Source organism: Hibiscus syriacus, unplaced genomic scaffold (assembly GCF_006381635.1).
Source record: "Hibiscus syriacus cultivar Baekdansim isolate YM2019G1 unplaced genomic scaffold, ASM638163v2 tig00110174_pilon, whole genome shotgun sequence".
Lineage (NCBI taxonomy): Eukaryota > Viridiplantae > Streptophyta > Magnoliopsida > Malvales > Malvaceae > Hibiscus > Hibiscus syriacus.
Genome location: NW_024062612.1, coordinates 1,054,189 through 1,067,105, shown reverse-complemented (window position 1 = coordinate 1,067,105; position 12,917 = coordinate 1,054,189). Strand labels below are relative to the sequence as shown.

Below are 12,917 nucleotides of genomic sequence, written 5' to 3'. Positions count from 1 at the left end.
GGATACGGTGGCTGCTGTGAAGGTCCTGTTGGTGAAGCTAAGGATGAACCAGAAGCACCTACTCTCCGTCCACGAGTCGGGGGAAGATGGTACTGTGTCGGTGAACGTCTCTATCGACGTCGCGGAAAGGTCTGCCCTCGTGCATCCTCGGGAAGCAGAAACGGTTTTCCGTTACTGTTAAACCACTCATAATAACCGTCAGCAACCATCAAGAGGTCAAGTAAAATGGGCTCTCTACGGGGAAGACGCCGATGTCGATCCTCTCATAACACGACTCACTCATAATGTCTCACCAGCCAATATGTATCTGTCTTGCCGCGTCTATCTGTGCTATGCAACTCATCCATTGAAAACAACCAAATTGCCGAAGCACGCGATCAGTGTAATGCCACTCGACGGTCGCATAACAGATCAAGGGGACCATCGCGATCCAAACATCTGATGGGCCCCTCAACTCAGGTGGGATCACCGCCTTCACATCATCAGTAGAATATGGCACTCATTCAAACTAAAACAAATATATATAATTTTTATCAAAATAATAATCTAATTATATAACTATAATCTAAAATCGATTTTTAAACATTAAAATTCATACATGTGTGTCAGCCTTCTGATCGATTAGCACCCTAAGTTTTTCTAAATCATCAGGTAGTTCTTGATGATTTTTCCTATCAGTAGACCACTTATTCAAGGAAAAAAAAATTATTATACGCTTTATAAAATTATTAATATACGAAATCAGTTTTATAATTACCTTAGGAGTAGTGGAAATACGAATGGGTTCTTCACAACGGGACATAAAAAGGGTAATCGATACCATGCACAAGACTGCAGCTGCAGGAGACATCCGCCGATAGCATTACGCCTGTAGTCAATGGCTCGACACATCTCACTATACAGCAAAGCCAAAACTACCAAGCCCCAACTGAATGATCCGGCCAGATGAAAGTCGCTCAGATGTCGCAACCACATGTAGTGAACTTGGTTGCGCGATTTGTCCGGCATCAACAACCCTCCTATCAGCTGCAGTATGTTTTCCCGTGCATACATTTTAACTTCATCCTCAGACGCTTCCTCGCTCAACTCCCGAAAATTGACATCTTACCAATTTAACGGTATCCGACCACCGTTAAAACTTTTCGGGACACGTCCTAGATTTTCCTGGCACAAAGTAGTCCAGAAACCCTACGTAATCCCTAATATAACATCCTCATCCACCGGAAGCCCCAGGTGCATAGCAACATCCTCATCCACCGGAAGCCCCAGGTGCATAACAATATCCTCAAGTGTAATCGTGCACTCTCCGCACGGAAGATAGAATGTGTGGGTCTCCGGCCTCCACCGCTCTACTAAGACAGAGATAAGGTCTGGTTTTATCTTACAGTGACCCTGATATCTACCTATGTAATCAAATCCAGCCTCTACTAAATACGGCAAGACACGGCTAGGTATCACTAACTTAAGGTTTCTAATAAAAGAATCTAATACACGGTCCTTCTCCTAAAAATAAATAATTACAAAAATTAATTCTTAATTTAATAATCATGCATTAAATAAATCAACAAATTATTACTAATAATTTAAATTAAATTAAAAAGTTAAAATGTTACCGTATCAGCAAAGTGTCGAGATATATGATTTACACCCAAGCGAAGTAGACCGCCTTCCATTATATATCTGCAAAAAATTATATAAGTAAAATATTAAATAAATTAAAATACTTAAATAAATTAAATACAAAATATTAAAAATATAATAAAATATACCTTAAATAGAGAAAATAAGAGTATTTGAGAGAAATTGAGAGAATTTGGTGTGATGAAAGTGATTGAGGATGGGAGTATTTATAAGGAGGATTGGGGTGTGAAGCGTCGGGGTATGATAATTAAACATATAGCGCGGGGCAGGGGGCGCGCCTTTCTGATGCGTGGCAGATACACAGGTAAGGCGCGGCCCCTGATCCGCGTTATACCCACGTGTATCCCATGTCAGCATATAGCGCGGTGCAGGGGCGCGCCTTACCCCACGTGACGCCAAATCAACATATAATGCGATTCAGGAGGTGCGTTTTACTGCTAAGGGTGTTAGATCAAGAAATATAATCTGACCGGTATTAGATCAATAAATATATCGATCATCGATGATTTTTCGAAAAAAAACGCCCAATCCACAATCCTAGCCTAGATAGCTATGACATAGAGCAGTTACCCTTCCTTATTTTATTCAGTGGCATCTTATTTAAAAAGTTATTGATGTACTCGTTGGTGTGAATAAACAAAAATTAGTGAGGCATATACGAGTGCTATTGACAAATGAAAATTTCCACCGTCTCGTGAATCATTTTTCTTGACAGGTCGCTATCCAATCCAACGGTCCAAAATTTTGGGTATTTGCATATTTACAGCGTAGTTCATGAAGAAGTCAAAATAAAAATAAAAAAAACTTTTCTTTCTTTTTTTCTATGATGGTTCTTCCCACTATCAGGTACACCTGGCCGACACTTGATTCACTCCCCTCATCTCTCTCTTGTATTTCCACTTGAGTTGTAAATGAGAAAGCGATCGACGTGTGTTCCCTTTTAGCATGAAATTCATGTATGACCTTTCAAATTAGCATTCTTATATTTCTGTATTTTGTCCCATTTGTATTTATTATTTTTAATAATTCAAAAATATATAATACATTGTTATATCAACATTTTCATTATAATTATAGTGCTATGAAATATATTTATGAATATATGTATCAAATTTTTTTGATACTATAAAATTACAATATATTAGTATATAATTTGAGAAGTGGCGTCATATCATGATATGGTGTAGCATTGATGAGTGTTATAAATCGATAACATTTGCTCGTTAATTTTTTAATTTTATAGATTTATTGTTGCTGATTTGGTTGTATTGTGTTTATTTTTTTTTGCATGATCTTGTTTTTTCAGAATTAGCAGTAAAGATGGCACATTCTACATTTTTTATTATTATTTGATTACGGCTGGAGATATAAGCACGACACTGGATATGACACAGTCTGACGTGGTAGTTTCTAAAAGGTTCAGTCAACAGCAGTTTTCTAGAAGATCTAGTCAGCACCTTCTGGAATGTGGACGGGCAAAAATATCTTAGGAGATTTAAAGTTTGAATTTAAAAACATTTGGAATTATCTTTAGGATTATTTTTCTTTTAATTTTTATATTTATCTCTAGGATTTTAGAAGCTATAAATACTCTATTAGGGTAAGTCTAAACATATCATTTAGATTTCATTCTTCTTTTTGTTTTTGGTTTTATAAAGTTCTTTTTTTCTTTATTTTCAAGTTTTCGTTTTTATTTTATTTTAAGTTTTATTTTTAAACATGCTAAGTATGATTTTTGTCATGATTAACTAATTTTCTTATAAACTGAAAGACTAAGCGATGACTCAATTCAATATGTGAGAATTGAAAAACACCTAATATCTTCAGGATGTCACTCTTAGTTTTCTGAAAAAATTAGATTGGTAATCGACCTATCCTTTAAAAATCAAAACACTTTGTTTTCAAAAAGAGCTCGTTGGTCAGGATGTTGTTATGATTTAAAGTTGAGAGGAAAGATCGGCGAATAGCATATCCGACTTCCTGTGAACACACTTAGCGGTGATCCGCTAAGAGAAACTGAGATCAGGTTCGATTCTCAGAGATACAACATAATCCGAGTCGGGCTTTTCCTAAACTAAAACCGTTTTTGCACTAACGGCAATTGTCGTAGTTGGTTCGAATTAAAAGTTGAATTTCCAAAGATTGGCTTTGGGAAAATCGGTTACCAAGGTGAAAAGCAAGTTACATGGATAATGTCTTGTAAACTGTAACCGGCGTGAATCTCAAAGTGAAAATCTAATTTCGATTATCAGAAACGAATTGAGTCAAAACGAGGCCCGAGGCTGCTTTTTACTATAATTGTTTTTCTAATCTTTGTTTATTTTCTTAATCTTTGTTTTAAATTATTCATATAGTTTGGCTTAAGCAATTCAAACCGAAATTTGAGAATTTTTCTAAGTCCCTGAATATTGACTTTTACTTCTCTTTACTACGTATTTCTTGTATTCTATTGGGAAGAAGAATTTATTTTGACATCAAAATGACAGTTGTCAAGCATCATTCATGGACAAATCTATTCCATCTCCCCTAAAATGGAAAACTGCACCTAAAAATATGAAATAAATTAGAAAAGAAAAACATGGAATAAAATAACATTTTCAAATAAAAGAGAAGGTAATACATAAACTGAAGGCGTGTGATTACAATAATGGATAGTAGCCTAATGTTAACTAAAAGAATTAACTAGAACAAGTAGTAATCTTTCTACCATGCCGTTCTGTGCAGCTGATAATATAAACCAAGTTGATTTGCATGAGAACCTTGAAACATCAAATTGGTCCATTTTCCACGAATTGGGGTCGACATTACATAAGCGGATCACATGTTAAGCATTCCCAAGATATGCTGTTTTCTTGTTTTGATACCTCTTAAACAATTAGATTGGGACAACTGAACAAAACGTCCTTTTCTTCACAAGTAGTTTATTTTTAATTCATCTCAAACCCGGTTCACAATGATCGAACCCCTTCTGGCGGGGAGCTAACTGCTTTTTAACTGGATTAAACCGGTCTGGTCCATCTCTATTTTTTTAACCGTAGGAAAGGGACAAAAACACTATATCACCACCCGCAAAATCTTCTTGTCTTAATTTTCTTTGTTTTTTGTGCAATTTCTAAATTTTCGTGTTTCTTTCTTCTATGGCTGTCCTTTCGTTATATTCTTTTTTTTTTTTGGTCTGTCAGTGAAGCTTTGTAGATTGATCTCCATTAACCTTTGCTTCTTCAAGAACATCTCTCAAAAAATGGATTCGTCTTTGCAAAAACTGCTCAAGGAAGAAGGGTTTGAGAGAGGGAAGAAAATCAGGATTAAAAACAGAAGCAGTGCAAACCCAGACGAGTCTATAGCACTGCCTATATACATCTGCCATGATCGGAAAAGCTTGGGAAATTCGAAGCTCAAGGCCGAGGAGACCATTACCCGAAATGAGTCCTCTGTGTTTTCTTCTAGAAGGGTATCGAATTCGGATAGGCCGAAAGCCAAGCCACTGATAAACGATAGTGGTAGTGGTACTCCAAGGAGAGATGAGCCTGCAATCGATGAAGTCGCCGTTAGAGCAGTGATATCGGTTCTCGGTGGCTACACCGGTAGGTACATTAAAGACGAGAGTTTCAGGGAGATGATCAAAGAAAAATGCAACTCTTGCTTAGCAAGGAGAAAAGCCGGCACCGATGATGAGATTTTTGAGAATATGAAACTTGGTATTGAGAGCATCGACAACTTAGTACAAAATCCGGGTAACAAAAAGGAACTTAGAGTGAAATCGTTGAGGAATTCGATCAAGCTTTTGAGCATTGTTGCTTCCTTGAATTCTAAGAAATCGAGGAATGGTTTAACTTGCGGTGTTCCCAATTCGCATCTCTCTGCATGTGCTCAGCTGTACTTATCTATAATTTACAAGCTGGAGAAGAACCATAGCATTTCGGCCAGGCATTTGCTTCAAGTTTTTGTTGATTCGGCTTTCCTAGCGAGAACCCACCTGCTTCCTGATCTATGGGAACATTTGTTCCTTCCCCATCTTCTTCACCTTAAGGTTTGGTACCACCGAGAACTCGAACTTCTCTCTAACTTTGATCATGGCGAGAAAGAGAAGAGAATGAAAGCTTTATGCAAGCTCTACAATGACCAAATGGACATGGGAACAGGTAAGTTCGCTATGTACTATAAAGAGTGGCTTAAAATTGGGGCTCTAGCCCCAGCTGTTCCTTCGGTGCCTTTGCCACCAAGTCCCTGTTCCGGACCATCAAGAAGGCGATCATCTGATTCTTTTGCTTCGCGTTCTTCAATCAACAAAAACTTGTAAGTTAATAGTTTAGATATTTTAATCAATCATGAAGTTTATCGTACTTAATTATGTTGATTTTATAACTTGTGTTCTTGATTGCCTAAATGTTTGAAAGGTATCGAACTGTGTTTGGCACGACAAATGAGTTGAAATTAAAGGTCAGAGCATCAATCGACATATGTCACCTTGAGGCAGAAGAAAATGAACGCACCGATGAAGAAGACTACAATGGTTGCAATTATGTTCATGTGGGTAAATTATGTATCTTTTGAAAACTACAGTTCCATTTTTTCAAGATACCGTTAGATTGGAGAGTATCATTTATGTTTCTGAACTTGACAGAACTTGACCAAGACACGTAGAAGTTCATCAAGCCAGATTCCTCGAACTCCAAAAACTGAATTATGGCCAGACACATAAATCAGATCATTTCCGGCTGTTTACCTGCCAGAGCGCACCAAGAGAATGCTCGGTAAATGGTAAAAATGTTGTCAGACATAATTCAATGAGAAGTAAGGAATATGTTCATCTTCTTTTGAGTGACCTACGTAAATCCGTTGCTACTATTTGCTCCTCGTATAGTCTAACTGAGTGTGAAATCGCAATCCGGGTAATGACCAAAGCATGGTTGGAATCACATGGTGATCCCGCCATAGAAGCTGCAGTAGCAAAGGCTCCTGTTGTCGAGGGAATCCTCGAGGTCTTGTTTGCTTCCACTGAGGATGAAATTCTCGAATTAGCAATATCGATTTTAGCAGAATTTGTAGCTAGGGATGAGGTGAATAGGCAGATAATACTTAACTCAGATCCACAGCTTGAGATCTTCTTAAGACTGTTGAGAAATAGTAGTCTATTTTTAAAAGCTGCCGTGCTCCTTTACTTGTTAAAGCCAAAGGCAAAACAGATGATATCGACAGAGTGGGTTCCGCTTGTTCTTCGAGTTTTAGAGTTCGGAGAGCCGTTGCAGACTTTATTTACAGTAAGATGCAGTCCCCAAGTGGCAGCATTTTACTTCCTAGACCAACTTTTAACAGGTTTTAATGAAGATAGGAACTTAGAGAATGCGAGTCAAGTGGTTTCTCTTGGGGGATTGAGCCTTCTAATAAGAAATGTTGAGATTGGAGATGTTCCTGAGAGGCAGAATGCTGCCATGATCATATCCTGCTGCATTCGAGCCGATGGGACTTGTCGGAACTACATAGCTGATAAATTGAACAAGGCATCTCTAATAGAACTTATCGTAGGGAACCATAACCGTAAGGATTCTAATGGATCTAATGGATCTGTTATTGCCTTGCTAACTGAGCTGCTCTGCCTAAACAGGTACCAAATCTTTTATGATTTACCATGATTTTTCTAACTAGTTATAGTGGTTCAAAGACATCCTAATGACCTAAGTTATCTTAACAGAAGAACACGGATAATCAAATTCTTAAATGATCTGCTGAATGGATTGGGTGGCTTGAATACCAAGCACATTTTATTGGCATATCTACAGAAATCTCGACCCGAAGAACGCCCCTTGGTTGCAGTCATCTTATTACAGCTTGACATTCTGGTAATTTAATTTCATTGCCATCACACAGAATTCTATTACCAAGAGGTCCAAGACTCGTGGTCTCATGCTTATCAAATACTGAAAGAAATAACATTCATCAGATATTCTATCTTCTTCCATTTACTTTAGCTAATTCAAAAAAAAAAGTAACAAATATGCAATATTTTGATTCGGAAATCATGGATTACAGCCTTTTTACAGGGAGATCCTTTAAGGCTCAGTGTTTACAGAGAAGAAGCACTTGAGTCCATTGTAGATGCTTTAGATTGTGAAAAGTGTAACCACAAAATTCAAGAACAATCTGCCAGAGCTCTTTTGATGTTGGGAGGCTGTTTTTCTTACAATGGAGAGGCAACAACAGAAAACTGGCTTTTGGAACAAGTAGGCTTTAATGAAAACTTAGGGAGCTCATTTCAAACAAAGGAAATAGTTGATGATATCTTGGTAAGCCTGTGAATTGTGATATTTTTTTTAAGCTTAGAGGGCATACACCGACAATGTTTGTTCCCTAACAATAATCACCAGCATGAAGAGAAGGAAGCCATAGAAGGATGGCAGAGAAGAGCAGCAATTGCCTTGCTAACCAGTGGCAACAAGAGATTCTTGATCGCACTTTCGAATTCTATGGCCAAGGGCATTCCTAGTTTAGCTCGAGCAAGCCTCTTAACTGTTGCCTGGATGAGCAACTTTCTCCACCTAGTTCCAGATAAAGATTTCCATTCCATGGCATGCTCAATACTTGTGCCTCAGTTACTTGAATCCTCAAATTACAACAGAGCGGTTGAGGAAACGGTGCTTGTTTCTATCACATTGCAGAAGCTCATAAAAAGTTCAGGTACCGTAGACTTGGACATTTCCAAAGCTAGTCACAGTTTCTTATTCTTTACTGAATGCTATAGTTCATATAAACTCCAATGAGAATCAGCATGACAAAGTTCTTGGCAATTCATGATCAGTAAATATTATATGCAGGCAGAAAATGGGGATATCAAAACATTTCCTATCTGTTTATTTTTACTGTTACTGAGCCTCCTACTCAACATTTCAATCTTTTAATCTTTGATAGAATACGTTTCTATCTTTTCATAATTGGATGCGACATAGATAAATCATCTTGGCAATCATAGTCCGCAAGGATGGTTTACGAGCTTCTTCTGATTCTCACCGACACTGCAAGGAAGCGATAGCCTGAGCTAGAAGCCAAGAAATCTGGCCAGACCAGTTAAAGCAATGCCGGAACTCATCTGAAATCTGTTACCACCCTGACATAAGTGACCGTGTAGTTCTTTCAAATTCCATTTCATCTTTTGAGAGTGTCTGTAAGTGGTGTAACATATGGCACATTTGATGTTTAAAATGAAGTGATTAAGAAAGATGAGAAATATCCAATCAACAAAGATGATCTCCCCCCAAATAATGAATGGATCATTGCAACATTTATTTTCCTTGTGGAAGACGTGATTCAAAATTTTAAGGATAAGAAGAGCTTAAATGGCTTAAAATAATTTACCGGCTAAATTTGAACCAGATATTAATGTTTGGTTTGGTTTGGTCTGTTTTTCCAATGTACTTTTCAGATTTCAATTGAACAACAATGGTAAAAACCACTGAATTCTATGATTTCCTAAGACAAAGGACATGTACCATGTACTGTCATCTACTGAATGAGTTTTCATTTTTGTTCAGACATTCGTTTGTTGGAGCTTAGGATTTAGGGGTACTTCCCCTACTTTCACAAACGTACATCAGTTGTCACCATCCTATTTCCATGGAGGGTCACAAGTCTTGTCTGATTAGCTAAGAAATGACACTATGATTCCAACGTCCAGCTGTTTCACCTCAACAGCTTCTTTGTTATCTTAAAGAGAAAAAAACTCTTCCTCTGTCATGGCATGTGGATGGCAGGCAGTGGATGTTTGAATTCCCTTGACGTCACATAAATCCAACAGCATGAGTTTGAGGTGGTGTCTTCTAGTGGTAAAAAATGGGCAGGCTTTCCCAGTGAATAATACAATGGCATCAACAACAGCAACTACAACAAAACCTGTCCAATCTAATTTATGGTTCTTTCGGCTGCTCTGCCTGTCGAGTTGGCCCCAACCTCACATGTCTGACTCCCCTAATAATTTCTGATTCAAACTCAAAGGTATCCAAGTAACGGGCCATATGCAAGGGGGAGAAAAGTTAGAAAGGCACTCGAATGAATATTTCAATTCAAAGTTCAACCACCGATTCCAAGTACATGAATCTTAGCTCAGACCACCTCATCAATGACAGGCATCCAAGACATTAATATTATAACTTTGCCTTGAAGTTTGAATATATAGGATTTCTAGAGACTAAAGATTTGAAAGGACAAAAAAAAAATTTAACCTGTTTGATAAATCAAAAAGGTTTTTCATATCATTTATTGCAATGTAGTGAACATGCAATTGATGAAGCAAAACTGATGAGTCTCATCAGCTTCTTCCTATCAACATTCCAGAGTTTTCAATCATCAATGTTGCCATCCTTATATAAACCACAACAATTCAGTCTTTTCCATATGTATCGGCAATCTATTTCCAGCCAATAACCAAACGAAATCTCTCAGAAATGGGTTCCACGTGCGGGGTCTTGTTTTATGTTTTTGTGTTTGTAATGAGAATGCTTTTGATGGCTGAGGCGAGGCCATTAGACCTACCCAAGACAACAAGAAGCGACCTGTTGGGTGGGTTGAAGTTGGATGAGGAATCACCCGACTGCTGGGGCTCATTGATTCAGCTTCAATCATGCACAGGAGAGCTGATTATGTTCTTCATGAATGGTGAGACCGAAATAGGACACAACTGTTGCCATGCAATTCGTACCGTAAGCCATCAATGTTGGCCCAACATGATCGATGCACTAGGCTTTACAACCCAAGAGACCCACGTTCTTGAAGGCTACTGCGATCATGAAGATGATCAATCAACGCCATCCGTCGCTGTTACTAATGGTGTTGGTGTCTCAAAATTACCTGATCCCTAAGCTCATCTCTCACCTGTTATCTAATAATTAAATAACGTTCTTAATCAAAAAGCGTTTATGATGATCTTCATTGCATATTTATTTGGAAATGTTTGCGTTTGGAATTCCGATGATAAAAAGAAATGCAAAGCTTTAAACTATCAATACCAAAACGATTAAAATTTAGTGTAGTTCTTCAGTCCAATAATTTAAAATATATACTTTATGGAATTAGAATAATAATATGAAACCATATATTTTAATATTGTATTTTTTAAAATAAAAAGAAGGTAATATGAAGGGGACGGACTTGAGTCTAGAATTTTCTTTTGAAATTAGTTTTTGTCCATGGACATAATATTTAACCATATAAATTATAATAAAAATATTAACATATTAAATTTAAAAATGGATGAAGTGAGCAAGTATATTTGATCCGATGGTGAAGTTGTCTATTTCTTCTCTTATATTCACATAAGTCATGAGTTCTAGACCTATTGGAAGTACTCTCTTTTTTTCTTTTGGAATCCTTATTCCCTTCCACTCTAAGTATGATTAGGGTTAAGATTAGATTTAGAATTTAATAATAAAAAATGGAGGCAAGTTAAACTTGGCTCTAAATATTTTAGAATCCAATATTAGTAACCTAATCCATGATGAAATTTACTTTCTAATACTATTGCCTAAACTTTTTCCATTTAATAAAATCTTCTTTTCCAAAACTATGAGATGACTATCCAACTCAGTTGGTAGAGCACAAGGTTTTTAACCTTGAGGTCGTGGGATCGAGTCTCACGGAGGGCATTTCATAATCTGAAGGTCTTCTACGGAAGCTGCTCTCAACCTGGTGTTGGGGGCAGCTTACTATCTTATCTCCCCCTTATCCCATTACATATGGGAACAAGGGACATCCATTTTTTTTCTTTTCCAAAACTACTTTTAAGGAAACAAATGGATCCATGGCTTAATCTTTTATCAAGATTTGAGTGCAATAGTAAGAATCTACAAGAAATTTTTATTGTTGTAATAAAATTATTTATCACTAAAGGTACTAAATTTGTCACGATATATTTATTTTCATGAACTTTATTTCTTATCATGTTTGTTAGAATAACCTCGTCATGTAAAAGATATTGTGACGAAATTGTGTTTATTACCATTTTATATTATTTATTGTAACAATAAAATTTTGTTACAATAATTAACATATCATGACAAAATATGTTTCACAATCAATTAACTATTTTTTCATGAGAAATACATTTTGTCATGATTAACTTGTATTTTAACATCAAATATAGAAGATTTTTGTGACAAAAATATATATTGCAACAAAAAATAATTTTTTGTGACTAAATAAATTTGCCGTGTTATTATGAGAAAATATAGAAGATTTTTGTGACTAAATAAATTTGCCGTGTTATTATGAGAAAATATTGTGACTAAATAAATTTGAAATAATTTTTTATTTTGATTAAATTTAATATGTTATTCTAACTACATAGATTTATCATAATTTATTAATTTTGAAAAAAAAAATTTATTTCATAATTTGTTTCCGTGATTAAATTAATTTGTCATAATTTATTTATGTTACAAAATAGTATTTGTTGAAAATTACTATGAAAACTAAAAATATATTTTTAAATATTATATAATAAAACTAATACTAAACATTATTAAAATAAATATAAAATATTTAGAATAAAATTTTATAAAATCATAAAGTCATATGTCCCCAAAAAAACAACCATTGATTTTGATGAGCTTAAACTTTTATATATGCAATTCACACTATATTAATTGTCTATTCTAAAAAAAACAACTCCTTAAGAATATTAAAATAAAATATAGCCATATGTCCCCAAAAAAAACATTCACAAAGATAATCTTAAAAACATGTAAAGCAAATAGTAGTCTCAAACCAAATAAATTAATTCAAGTTATGTTACATTAATTTTTTGTCCCTTTACAAATAAAACTGTTCTTTTTTTTCTTTGTGGAGTTCACAATATGTATTCATAAAACAAGAACAAAAATCTATTTTCATTCTATTTTTTATAATATGGCCAAAAAATTAAAATTAACAATCAAAAATAAAATGAAATTATCACCTCTCTTACCTTTATTGATCATTAACTCATCATTTGTGTTGGATTTTGATTGTTTTTGTCGAGTAGGATCAACCATAATCAATGAGGCAACTTTCACTCTCTTGTTTTTATATATGATTGTCTAGAAAGAACACAAATATAAACTATAAATTATAGATCAAATATAAAAAAATAACTTACTAGTTTTTCCTTAATGTTGAAGAAATTAGAAAAAGATAAAGTAAAAAGCCTGGAACGATTAAACAAAAGTATAATTAAAGTTTGAAAAAATATTATTTATAAAATAAGTATAAATAAAATTTTCTCTAAAAATCAGTTTCCACTCAGAGAACAA

General features: G+C 35.4%; 2 protein-coding genes across 2 annotated transcripts; both read left to right on the top strand.

Moving 5' to 3' along the window:
* The first annotated feature begins 4,882 nt into the window (after positions 1–4,882).
* On the top strand, positions 4,883–8,666 carry LOC120216984 (putative E3 ubiquitin-protein ligase LIN-2). Its single transcript, XM_039214238.1, has 7 exons — positions 4,883–5,937; positions 6,039–6,175; positions 6,286–7,246; positions 7,334–7,481; positions 7,683–7,925; positions 8,007–8,316; positions 8,548–8,666. The coding sequence occupies exons 1-7, from the start codon at positions 4,883–4,885 to the stop codon at positions 8,568–8,570; spliced, it is 2,877 nt and encodes a 958-aa protein (XP_039070169.1). The 3' UTR covers positions 8,571–8,666.
* A 1,410-nt stretch (positions 8,667–10,076) lies between these two features.
* Positions 10,077–10,490, top strand: LOC120216983 (egg cell-secreted protein 1.1-like). Its single transcript, XM_039214237.1, has one exon. It carries the CDS (start codon positions 10,077–10,079, stop codon positions 10,488–10,490), a length of 414 nt encoding a protein of 137 aa, XP_039070168.1.
* The last annotated feature ends 2,427 nt before the right edge of the window (positions 10,491–12,917 follow it).